Genomic DNA, 13,527 nt, shown 5'->3' with positions numbered 1-13,527 from the left:
TTATTACTGTCCACTGTCTTTAAAATTCAACGTTAGATGTAAGTACAGAATTTCTATGATGAAATATTATAAGTTTTAAATAACATTTTGTGACTAATCCTCTAATAAGATTCACAAATCGTTAGATGTAAGTACAGAATTTCTATGATGAAATATTAGAAGTTTTAAATAACATTTTGTGACTAATCCTCTAATAAGATTCACAAATCGGTTACATCGAATGCTCCTATGATTGTTTCATCCTCCAACTTGCATTTATTAATAGGGACGCAAACACATGCACATCCACAAAAATGTTAAAGTAACTTTCACAATTACGTGCTTTATACAAACAAATTGATTGATGAGAAATATGTCATTTGAGTTCACCTCTAAAGCTTTAGAAGGTTGGTGTTTGCGGATCGGAATACACGTGAAAGTGAAAGTAAACTATTCAATTTTTTTTTTTTTGGTGTCCTTTCATTTTCAGTTAGTCAGATTATCATGTCACGGTCTGAAGAACCAAGCTACGGAGGGCTTAAGATTCTCAACAACAATGGTATGAGCTATAAACAAATGTTTGGTGGTACAGAGAAATTTCCTCCCCAAGTTCTATAGACTCTTGAACCAAATAAACTTCGAAACAAGAAATTCTACCACTATTTCTTACAAGTTGATTCTATTTTGCAAATAGAAGAATAAAATACACATGTGCAAGACTGTGATAGCCCACAGAAAGTAAAGTCAGTTATAATACCAAAGCATTAATTTAAGTGTGTTACTCCATCAGTCAACTTGCTCCCCGCCTCCATCCATCATCTGAGCGGGCGACCACTGCCATAACCTCTCCCACGGAAACCTCCATAACCTGATTGATAGTGGTAGAGATGTAATGGAGGATATTAGAGACTCAGGTGAATAGAAATTTACTAACAGATAATCGCAAAACAGCAATCATGTTCTTAAATGGATTTAGTTATCAGAAATTGAGAAGAATTCGTTCGGGAAGCTACCATCAATAGGTGGTGGTGGGATTTAGTTTCAGCCAAATGATTCAGACCAAGAGAATTAGGCAACATGTCAATTTATTCATGCACACGACTATTACTTTCCCATAGTCTTACATGAAACAGAAAGAGGTGTTTACTAGATCAAGTGATTCATGATATTCCCATGATAGTTTTGCAATGAAAATTTGTAGTTCATATTAAATATATTATTCCAATGCCGTAAGTTGTTTAATGGAGTTGAACCTTACTATGATATGAGAATTATAGATCTAGATCCTGGTACACCAGGTGAGATGCGGATTTGTATTTAGACCTTGAACTAGACTACCATCAGAGACGGGTGAATATATCTGTATTAAGCTCATTATCCATCTCATTACCAATGGAGGAAAAAAATCAAATTGAAGAACTGCTCCTATTTGGGCCTAACAATACTTAAATTTGACCTGTTAATATTGAATATTAAATAGTTGGGGACAAAACTGTTCCGTCAAAATTAGCCAAGTTACATGCTAGAGGTGGGAAATGCATGTGGAACTGTATGCAGGAAGTCCCATATCGTCCGGCTATAACTTAGATGCGGCCATTGGCCAAAGAATTGAGAGGAGGAATCAGTACATGCATACAACAACAACAAGAACACACCTAATCCCACAAGGTGAGTCAGCTATCAGTACATGCATAGTTACAAGCAAAAAATGCAAGCTCAATCGTAATATATAAACGATGCAGTAAACTAACCTGAAGGTGGAGGAGGTGCTCCACGGGCCATAGCTGCCAATTCAGGACTCACTTTCTGTCCAGCTTCCTCAAGTATGGCAATAAGCTCCTTCGCAAATCTAGCATTCGCAGCAGTAAAGAATGTATATGCAGTTCCCTTTGCGCCAGCTCTCCCAGTCCGACCAATGCGATGAACATAGTCCTCAAGAGATCCCGGGAAGTCATAATTTATTACATACATCACATCCTTCACATCTGTCAAATGACCACCAGCAACCAATAATAAGGATCAAAATGCACAGGTATTGGTGTAAGATTAAAGTGACATTTTCAAGTGGCAGCTGCATAAATAGGCACAAAAGAGCAGAGACACAGACAACTATCAATGCAGAGAACATTAAATATTGTATCGCCTAATAGCAGGTCAAATTGTTCCGCACAGAAGACAGGATCGCATTGTTTTAACCATAATTCTTGAAGTGAATGGCCAGAAAAGTTGCCATTAACTTTTTAAAGCCTCAGTAGTAAACTAAAACCAGCTAATAACTGGCATCAGATTGATCATCAACATTAGAAACCAATTAAAATTTGTGAAATCAGACAATTTATATATGCAGAGATATGCCAATTATGAAGAAAAATGCCAAGATGAACTGTAAGTGTAAGCGGCATAAACCAAAAAAACTATAATAGTAAGTTGACATGCAACTATTTGTACAGGTACTAATAAGTCGCTTGCACAAGAGGAAATATGTATCATCTGAAAAGTAACCACTGCAAGGGTCATAATATGTCAACACAAGGACTCATGACTAATCCTTTAAAATGGCTTAGGGGAGAACAAGAAAAAACTAAAAAAGCAGTTATTTAAAATAAAAGATTAAAAAAAAGGCAGCTCAACATTAATTTATTAGATATTGATTTTATGCCTTCAGCAAAACTACTGACACGTTCCACAGCTGGAATCAAAGCACCAGTCCAAGATTAAGAAAGTTTGTAAAATGTTTGAGTAGCACGTGTCTTTGTACCTAAACCACGAGCTGCAACATCTGTTGCAGTCATAATAGGACTCTTTCCCGATCTGAACTCTGACAGCACCCAATCTCTTTCTGCTTGACTTTTATCTCCATGTATTGAAAGTGCTGGCCAACCATCCATGCGGAGCTGCCGAGTGATCTGATCACATCCTTTCTTAGTATCCATGAATATCAGTATTCGGCTGCCATCCATGATGTCCTCCAGCAACTTCACCAATCTGGGAAATAAAGAAAGTTAACTTTATCACATGGTTCCTTGATATACAACAACAACAACAAGCCTTTATCCCACTAGGTGGGGTCGGCTACATGAATTGTAAGACGCCATTGTACTCTATCATTTATCAAGCTTTTAAAAATATTATTAATTAAGAGATCGCGGTTCCATGATATAATGAGGAGATAAGAGAAATAACAATAAGATAGAACATAACCTACTTATCATATTTCTGTTTTTCAGAAACAATGTCAACATGTTGACGTATTGCATGGTTAGCTTTTAAATCTGGAGAGCCTATAATCACCTGCATAATGGTTATAGAGTCATTAATTTAATTTTCAATAAATTTGCTGCTTTCAGAAAATGCAATTTCATTTAACAACAAAATCACATGTCTTGCTTAATAGAGTAAAATCAAAACATAAGCAGTTCAACAAATGTGAGAACATCTTACTTTGTATGGGTTATAAAGGGACTGCCTGGCCAGCTGCTCAACCTCCCTTGGCCAGGTAGCACTCCAGCATAATGTTTGACGGTCTGGACGAATCTGCATAAATCAAAAACTAGAACACAATCAGATGCTCAGGAGTCAGGAGACAAACAGGTTCCAAACAGAAGCAGCAAAAAATTTGACTCACTGATTAACATGAACTGTTATGGGAACCAATAACCTCAAATCTGATGACGGATATCTTATTTTGAATGCTTTTCACTTGTAGCTTCTTTAATTATTTCTTATAAATTTCTTCTTTAATGACTAAAAAGTACTTACTACAAGCAAGGTACTTTCTGCTTTTCTTTTTTAACTTAATGATCACAAATTCCAAAAAATTGTCAATGAAGACAAACAAAGTCCATGTTTTGAAGTTGGAGTAAGAGCAAACACCATGATCCATTTTCCCTCTTCTCTCTCCCCCTCTCCATCTCTCATAAAGTCTATAGCATCTCTAATATGAAACTTATCACAGAACAGTAACTTGGAAACAACCAAGAATTGTATGGTGTGTGGATAAAGTATAAAGAAGAGCAACTTGATTACAACAAGCAATTCTACAGCAGCGATTTACTTCTTACACGAAATACACATGCCTTGCATTCTTTCAAATTTTAGTTTTCCAAAATATTAATACTAGCACAAACTCAACCTGAGCAACAATCTTCCGTAGCTGAGGCTCAAAGCCCATGTCCAACATCCTATCAGCCTCATCTAACACAAGGTATGTAACTCTCCGTAAGTTAGTATGATTTGACTCAAGCATGTCAATCAACCTTCCCGGAGTAGCAATTACAATTTCAACACCTGATCCAAAAAATAGATAAATAAATGCACAATATGACAAAATAAAGCACATGGCTTCATTCTAGCCAGGGAAATCAATAAACCCATGTCATAGGTCCACAATACTTACATCACCACCTACCTTTCTGGAGGTCCCGCACCTGAGGTCCCTTAGGTACCCCACCATATATGCACGTACTTTTAATCCTAGATGATGAGCCAAACTTAGTAGCCTCTTGTTGTATTTGGACAGCAAGTTCACGAGTTGGAGCCAAAACTAGCACAATTGGTCCATCTCCAGGTTCTGAAAGAGGAGTTATTGAAATTTTGGATGATCACACAGAGGATGGTGGCAGAAACATGTTACGGAATGTTTACAACCTAGAAAGAAATCTGATAATTTAAAGTATTTCATACGCCTACCAAGAATAGGCTGGGCATTAATATGTACAATTGCAGGCAATAAATAAGCAAGTGTTTTCCCCGAACCGGTCTCTGCTATTCCTATGAGATCACGCCCCTTCAAAGCCATTGGCCAACCTTGAGATTGAATGGGTGTGGGTTCAACAAAACCAGCCTTCGTAATTTCTTGCAGAACATACTCTGGATTAAATCAAGTTGGCAAAATAAGCACACAGTTATCATCACACAATGAAATAGAACTTCTTTTCAGAGAAAAATACAAGTTAACTAACTCTCCAACAATCTCAATCTGTCAGTTATCCAACATAAATATCACACTGAAAAATCAATCCATCAGATATTGTCAATAATGTAACATCAACATGTAATGACCCAAACTCCTCAAGGGAAATAAATTAAGAGAGAAGCAAACCTAGGTACCCCCTCCAATCCTTATTGTAAGGCACCTTCTAGGAGATTGATGGTCCTTATAAGACACTTGGTGGGCATTAATTACATTTTTTTTCCATATTATCCCTACCTAAACTCATTAACTATGAGAGAAAATGTAATACAACTTTAAACTTTTTTCATTTAGCTATGGATCAAATTGGAAGTTTATTCTTCTTCCTAACAAAATTAATGACTTAACCACCTCTCCTTGGTTCCTGTGAGGAGGTTAAAAGTGCCTTATAAGAAACCAGAAAGGAGTATATAATAATTTTCAGGAGATAAAAAACGCCAAAATAAAGCATCTATGACAGAACACAGAATATTGTGATACAAAGGAAAAGTGGCGCTACTCATCCAAAGTCATCTGTTCATCTAGCTGAAGAAGAATTGGCAAAACCTCAAGAAATAGAGAGGATAAGTCCTCCACCCAAAGCTGGATAAGGTGGAAACGTTAATGGGGGAAAAAAGACAAAGCTAGGTACCTGGGAAACCAGCAAGGTGAAAGTTTTTGACTGGTTTTGGGACATCTCGGCCTTCAACAGTAATCTCCCTCTTCTGCCGATACTCATTAACCTCAGCCTCAGTCATAGCCCTCACCTCTGGTGATTCGATATAGAAATTCTTCTCAAAATGAGGCAGGCCATCCACATTCAATTTCCTTGGAGATTCACCATCATTGTAATCCCTTTTGCTTGAGGAAGAGTGGACAGAACCACCATAACCTGTGGGAGCACCTAGCCCCGAATCACTGACAAAAAAATGAAGCTCCTTAGCAAAACTCTTGGTTTAAACGTAAGAATTAAGATTAGCCTTCCTTTGACTACCTTGAACCTCGCTCATATATAACACTTCTAAACATCCACGTCACTAACATTGCAATTGATGGGATAAGTTTTACTCGCACTAAATCCTTCATTTCACATACCAGAAAACGCAACATGAACTCAAGAAGAGGGAGTTACTAATGTTTCCCAGTGCATAAACCCTAAAAAAGCAGCTCAACTCGAAAGAGGACCACTCTGAAAATAAAACGGAATTAATTTTCCTTTTGGAAATCATTAATTAGATATTCTTTCACAGGCAAAATATTGCTACGGGGGCATGTACAACGAAACAAAATTAGTCAGAAAGGGAAAAATAGTAAACAGAAATTAAATATTTTCATTGAAACACGAAATGAGCATGCCTGCTTCCGAGATTAATTAAATTATCGGACAAGAGCGGGAGGAAATGGGTCATGGAAAATACAAGCCAGAGAATTTAGTGAGGGTAAGCCACTGTTACCTTCTCCTGTCACGGTAGGAAGTAGGGTCCCCAGAGCGACTGTCGTAGCGACTCATGATTCGTTGACGACGACAGCGATTCGCGAAGGCTCTATTTGCAGACGTTGCAGGTGCCGGAGCACTTGGAAGGAAGGGCGAGCAAAGCAAAAACTCGACTACTCTCTCTCTCTCTCTCCCCCCAGCAAGGGCAAAGCTAAACCTACCTTGTCTACACGAGAAGATGATTGCACATTCCAGTGATTGGAAGACACGTATACAATTAAGAGCCTTGCAAAAACATTTGTTGCGTCCTTGTGCGCCGTTTGATATGATGGGAAATTTTTAATAAAATTAAAATTAAAATTAAAATTAAAAATGTGTATGAAAATAAAATTTTAATATAATTTTAATTAGTATGTATATTTAAAATTAAAAAAAATTAAATTGTTCTTTTTTTTTAAATTAAAAAGACTTACCTTATCATAAATGGATCAGAAAGATGAGGGTAATGAGATTTACAAAATGAATTCAAAAAAATTGAAGCAATTTCAAAGTCAATATAATGAAATTAAATTCTAGTATTTTTGATGAAATTAAGATTCTTAAAAATTGCAACTCATATATACTACACATGTTTAAATTAGGATTTCATTTTTTATTTCATTTTCACTGTGCTAATTCAATGATACTAAATATGACCTGCTAATTCTTAGTCTTAGAATTTACTAATTACTAATGCTAACTACTAACTGTTAATGCTAATGTTAATTGCTAACACTAATTTAATATAGGTGGTTATTATTAGGATTTTTATATGTTATATATTTTTCTTGACTAGCCTTTGTATGTTATTAATAAATATCACATATAAATATTCTCTTCTTATTTTCAGGCCAAAAAACAATCCATTTTTTCAAAAATATAAAACATTTTGTCTTTTAATATATAATTAATAATTTTTTTAAAAAATATCATTAATAAATAAAAAATTAAGCATTTATCTTTAATGAAGACACTTATTAAACAAGAACAAACATGATGTACCAATATAAAAATAATTAACTACTTTAGTAAGGTATCATTTGTTTAAAAATGCTTTGTATGTTGAATCTGATCATCTCAATTCATATGTATAATAAAATATGATAGAATAAAATAATTCAGTGTACCTAAAAAATTCATGAGTGCTAGGAAAATCTCGATTACCTCGAGTATAGGCAGGTATACAACCTACAAGTCTCCAGAGCCTTCAAAGAGTTCAGAGATAATGAAAGTAAAAGAATGAGTCGTGTGTTTACGGTTATCGACTAATTATCTTATATAGATCAGATCGGTAACCGCCTTATTAAATAATTAAATAATTATATTATCTATTATCTCTGACTCAGTCAGTTAAAAGATAAGAAATAACTGACGGCTACTGGGTTGTGGGTTGAGCCTCTACCCATTGGGCTCACTTGTGTGGTCCACCTATCACGATCCACACAAGATCATAAAGACCAATCTATTGGGCTTATTAATTAATGCTAATTCATAAATAATATTCCAACAATCTCCCACTTGGATTGCATTAATTAAGCAAGTTGTATAAACAAATCACAAACAAAATTCAGAAAATAAAACTCCACAAAATCACTAAATCCTATGGGAAAACAAGTGACATGATATCTCATAATCTAAATAAAATACGAAATTTTATTCCAAACACAGTTCAGTAAGATAACAACATAAATCACTGATTCCTATGGGGAAACAAGTGACATGCATAGCGTACCACAACAGAATCATTGAATCCTATAGGGATACAAATGATATAGACGCATCTAACTGAACTAAACATAACTCACAGAAGAAAATAAAGCCTAAAGAGAAATTGCAACATAAAAGATTATCAAACTCCACTAAACTAAGGCATCAAAGGAATTCACAATACCCATACAAGTTACATGATTTTGAAAAACTTCTACAGGTAAGCCCTTAGTCAGTGGATCTGCAAGTATCTGCGTGCCAGGAATGTGTGCCACACGAGTTTGAGACTTAGCAATTTTCTCTTTCACAAACATAAGTTTGATATCAAAATGCTTTGTACAACTGGAATTTCTGTGATTGTTAGCATAATATACTGCATATTTGTTATCACAATAAATGGTTAGAGGATGTGATATTGACTCTCAACTAAGTGCATGCCAGATATCAACTTCCTCAGCCATATAGCGTGATGTGTAGTTTTAAAGCAAGTAATATACTCAGCTTCCATAGATGAAACTGCCGTAAGTGTCTGTTTCACACTCTTCCAAGAGACAGCTCCTCCAGACAACATGAAAATATAGCCAGTCGTGGATTTACGATTATCCAGACAAGAGGCAGAATCTGAATCTGAGAAGCCAACAATTTCAAGATTTTCTGATCCCTTAAAGTCATAATTAGAATACCCAATAACCTCAAAAGAATTTGACCTTCTGTAAGTCAACATATGATCCTTTGTACCTTGAAGATACCTCATAACTTACTTAGCAGCCTTCCAATGATCCGAACCTGGATCATTTAAGTATCGACCTAGCACTCCAATAGCAAAGGCTATATCTGGTCGAGTACACACTTGAACATACATAAGGCTGCCGATAGCGAAAGCGTATGGTATCTTTCTCATTTCAGCCCTTTTCTTATCATCCTTGGGACACTGTAACTTTGACAACAGCTCACCTTTCTGTACAGGAGTAGGTGAAGGAGAACATGAATCCATTCTGAATCTCTTAAGTACCCACTCAATATAAGTGGCCTGTGATGAACCAAGAATACCACGAGATCTATCACGATGAATTTGTATCCCAAGAACAAAGGAGGCTTCACCCATGTCCTTCATGTCAAAATGGCAAGACAATAGGTGCTTTATCTCATTGAGGAAACTTATTGAATTGCTGGCTAATAAGATATCATCAACATAGAGAACAAGAATGGCAAAATTGTTCCCATCAAACTTATGATAGATGCATTGATCTGAGACATTCTCAACAAAACCGAGAGAGGTGATAACTTCATCAAATTTCAGATACCACTGCCTAGAGGCCTGTTTTAGCCTATAGATAGATCTCTTTAACCTACCCACTAGATGTTCTTTACTGGATTCAACAAAACCATCAGGTTGTGTCATGTAGACTTCTTCATACAAATCGCCATTCAAGAACGCAGTCTTGACATCCATCTGGTGAAGATCAAGATCAAGCTGTGCAACTAAAGCCATTACCACTCTAAAAAGCATCTTTAGTGGATATCGGAGAGAAGATTTCTGTGTAATCAATACCTTCTTTCTGGTTGTTGCCCTTAGCTACAAGTCTGGCTTTATATCTGTCAATTTCACCTATAGCTCCTCATTTTGTTTTAAAGACCCACTTGCAACCCACTGGTTAAAACCCTTTAGTAGCTCTACAAGCTCCCATACGTGATTGCGGTACATAGAGTCAATTTCTTCACTCATAGCCTCCAACCATTCAAAAGAATGTGAGCTAGAAATAGCCTCTTGGTAAGATATTGGGTTTAAACTATCAATAGCATCTGAATCAAATTCTTGCAAATACACCATGTAATCATCTGGAATAGCAGACCTGCGAACCCTTTGGGACCGTATTAGTTCAACAACCAGATCCCTATCACCTTCTAAAAATAGTTCATCTTGAGCTTCATCCTGATCCACGACATTATTTCTATCAACATGAGGGTTTGTAAAGATAAGCATAGGCAAAATGCTACTTTCGTCATGTAAAGTAACATGCCTAGGCACAGAGCTCCCACTGTCTAAGGCATCTTCAAAAAAATAAGCTCGATCAGATTCAATTACCCTAGTAGTGTGATTTGGACAATAGAATCTATACCCACGAAATCCGATGCAATAGCCAATAAAGAAACTATCAACAGTTTTAGCATCAAGCTTCATTTGTTGTGGATTGTAAGGTTTTACCTATGCTTTACAACCCCAAACTCGCATATGCTTCAATGTAGGAGTCCTTCCAAAATACAACTCATATGGAGTCTCTCTGGAACTAACTTGCTAGGAACTTGATTCAGAATATAAACAACAGTTTTAAGTGCATCACCCCACAAGAATTCCGGCAGTGAGGAGTGATTGATCATGCTCCTAACCATATCCATGAGAGTACAATTTCGCCTTCCTGCAACCTCATTTTCCTGTGGGGTTCCAGGCATAGTATACTGAGCTTCAATGCCATGTTCTTGAAGGTACAAAGCAAATGGTCTAGGGTTCCTGCCAGTCTCAGTATATCTCCCATAAAATTCTCCTCCTCTATCAGATCTCACACACTTGATCAACTTGCCAGATTTCAATTCGACTGCTGCTTTACAGGTCTTGAATGCATTAAGGGACTCACCCTTTCACACAAGAGTTCAATCCATCCATGACGAGAGTAATCATCCATGAAGGTGATGAAATATCTGAAACCACCCATAGCCAGAGGCATGATAGGTCCACAGATATCAGTATGGATTAGGTTAAAGTGTTTTCAACCTCTTTGCCCCTTTGGTTCTAGCTCTAGTAGGGAATTTTTTCCTTTATATAGTCAACACAAGTCTCAAAATCTAAGAATCAAGGTCTCGTAAGACACCTTGCTTGATCATACGCTCCAATCTCTCTCTAGAGATATGACCCAAATGACGATGCCATAACATAGAGGAATTATCATTGGGCCTTTGACATTTATGCCCAATAGCAGCATTGACATGAAGATTAGGAAGTTTAAGTGACCAATCATTCAATCGATATAAACCATATATCAAGGAAGCGATACCAATATTAATGGAATCAAAACAAATGTCAATTTTTCTATTTCCTTGGAAGAATGAATAGCAACAAATATCCAATGTAGAAGTTGAAATTAAATTCCTCTTCGTAGAAGGTACATAAACAACATTGTTCAAATATAAAACATGACCAGAATTTAAATACAAAGAAACAATTTCAATGCATTCAACTGATGCCTTGCTCCCTGCTATGCCAAAGACTGACCTATGTGCCTCACTTGGAACCTTCTGGTTTCTTAGCCCCTGTAGAGAATTCACAACATGTACAGTGGCACCAGAATCCAGCCACCATGAGTCAAAGGAAGTTTCAATGGTGTTAGATTCAAAACAAACTAGAGCTAGAGGGGCAGTTTGAAGAGTTGTACCTTCACTTTCTTGTTTGTTCTTCAATTTGAAGCAATTAGCTTCAATGTGACCTGATTTCTTGCAATAATTGCATAACCCTTTAAAGGGTTACTTCCTCAACTTCTCACTCTATCACCATCCTTCTTAAAGGTTGGATTATTAGGCTTTGGGGCATCATGCTTCTTCCCCTTTTTCTTATATGACCCTCCAGATTTGCTACTAGAGCCATGAGAAACATAGTTTATTGAGTAAGAGGAATTCTTCTTCATAGCTTCCTCTTCTTGAGTGACTATTGATATCATCTAGTCAACAGACCATTCAGCTTCTTGTGGGTTGTATGAAGTCCTCAAGAATGCGTACTCTGATAGCAGTGATTGAAGAACACGGTAAACCAAGGTACTTTCACCCAAATCAATCCCGTATGACTTAAGCTTGTTATAGTAATGAACAAGCTTTAGAATGTGCTCCCTGACACTAGAAACTCCATCATATCGAGTATTGTCAAGAAGTGACAGATAATAGTTTTTTTGAGTCTTGTCAAGCTTCTTGTATTTGTTACTAATAGCTTTCAAGTACTCTATTGCAGTATCATTTTCAGGAATGCTGTCCTTAATTCTCTTTTCAATTGTGTATTTGATGATCGCTAGACAGATCCGGTTGGACTCACTCCATTATTTATGGAAGGCTATTTCAGAAGCATTGGACTTGGAAGAGAGATCCGCAGGCTTGGGCTCTCTCAGAGCTAAATCTTTTTCAGAAATGGTCAGATACATATTAAGGGACTCTTTCCAGTCTCATAGTTAGTCCCATTGAGAGCCTTCACAAAGGATAGTTGCGTAAAAGCAGAAACTGAAATCGCAAAACAGAAAATGAGAAATATTAATTATGCGTGCATAACATAATTATAAAACAAATTTCCCACAAGCGATTATCAATTAAGCAACTATAATCATGCACCAAAAAAGGCTCGTATACCATAAAAAATAGCTCATACAAAAGTTCATACAAAATAATGCATTAAACATTTCCATACCTATAGGGTACAATAAATATTTAACACATTAAGGAGTGCTTTTAGCCTATCCTCAAAGCCAACCATCAAAATCACATTGATAATGTCACAACTGTGGGGTATGTCCATTATCCATACTTCAAGATCAAGATCCTGAGCATCTCAATAATTCACAAAGTCACAAATTTTATGACCTTAGGACAAAAGAAAGTAATTTCAAAGTTCCTGGGGCTTTTGAGAATTAAGGAACAAATTTAGGACTCAAGTGAAATTCTGAAAGGTGTTCAGGGGTAAATAGGTAATTCTGGAAGAGATTTGGGTCCAAAATTGAATTTTAAAAGTTAAGGGACTAAAATGTAATTTTTCAGAAACATACTGGGGTTAATTAGAAAATTAAAGAAATTATGGGCCGAGGAGGTAATTTAAAAAAAAAGTGGAGCCGAAAACGCAATTAACAGAAATATATATATATATATATATATATTTTTTGGTTGCACTGTTCTGGGCCCATTCGATTTGGGCCTCCCACAGTGCCTCTAAGTGAATAAGACAGCCCACGAAAGAAAAAAAAATTGCCTTTGTTTTTTTAATAATAATAGCTCTGGGCCTAAACGAATTTGGGCCCAGAACCACATGATCTTGTTGCAACTTCCTTCAGCTGCCGCGAGCCAGAAGCACCAGGGGAGGGGAAGGACGAGCAACGGCACCAGTGGTCGGTCGAGACCACAATGTCGGCGGTCACAATGCCAGCATGCTCCGGCGAGTGCAGCATTAGCTCTCGCTGGCTCCAAATGATGGCATAGTCAAGGGAGGAAGACGCCGGCTACCTGGGGCAAGGCGAGCAGCGGCGGAGAACGAAGCTACAGACGACGCACCGGCAGCTCAGTTTCCGTCGATCATGTCCGATGTCTTGGAGTCCTTCTCCGGTGACAGAGACATACAGTGAACAAGAGATGATGCCGAGAAGGAGAATTTTTTTTAATAATAATAGGATTT

At 36.8% G+C, this 13,527-nt stretch overlaps 1 protein-coding gene across 1 annotated transcript; it reads right to left on the bottom strand.

The window, feature by feature from the left end:
* Positions 1-517: 517 nt before the first annotated feature.
* On the bottom strand, positions 518-6,571 carry LOC129300598 (DEAD-box ATP-dependent RNA helicase 20-like). Its single transcript, XM_054939169.1, has 10 exons — positions 6,385-6,571; positions 5,583-5,848; positions 4,669-4,848; positions 4,388-4,549; positions 4,112-4,266; positions 3,421-3,513; positions 3,185-3,270; positions 2,738-2,964; positions 1,731-1,964; positions 518-847 (listed from the first exon to the last, which is right to left on the bottom strand). The coding sequence occupies exons 1-10, from the start codon at positions 6,438-6,440 to the stop codon at positions 795-797; spliced, it is 1,512 nt and encodes a 503-aa protein (XP_054795144.1). The 5' UTR covers positions 6,441-6,571; the 3' UTR covers positions 518-794.
* Positions 6,572-13,527: the final 6,956 nt, after the last annotated feature.

This window comes from Prosopis cineraria, unplaced genomic scaffold, assembly GCF_029017545.1.
Source record: "Prosopis cineraria cultivar Desert tree isolate PC_DT_omini unplaced genomic scaffold, ASM2901754v1 PC1670, whole genome shotgun sequence".
In the NCBI taxonomy this organism is placed as follows: domain Eukaryota; kingdom Viridiplantae; phylum Streptophyta; class Magnoliopsida; order Fabales; family Fabaceae; genus Prosopis; species Prosopis cineraria.
The sequence above is the reverse complement of the archived record's forward strand: the minus strand, read 5'-3'. Positions and strand labels throughout refer to the sequence as shown.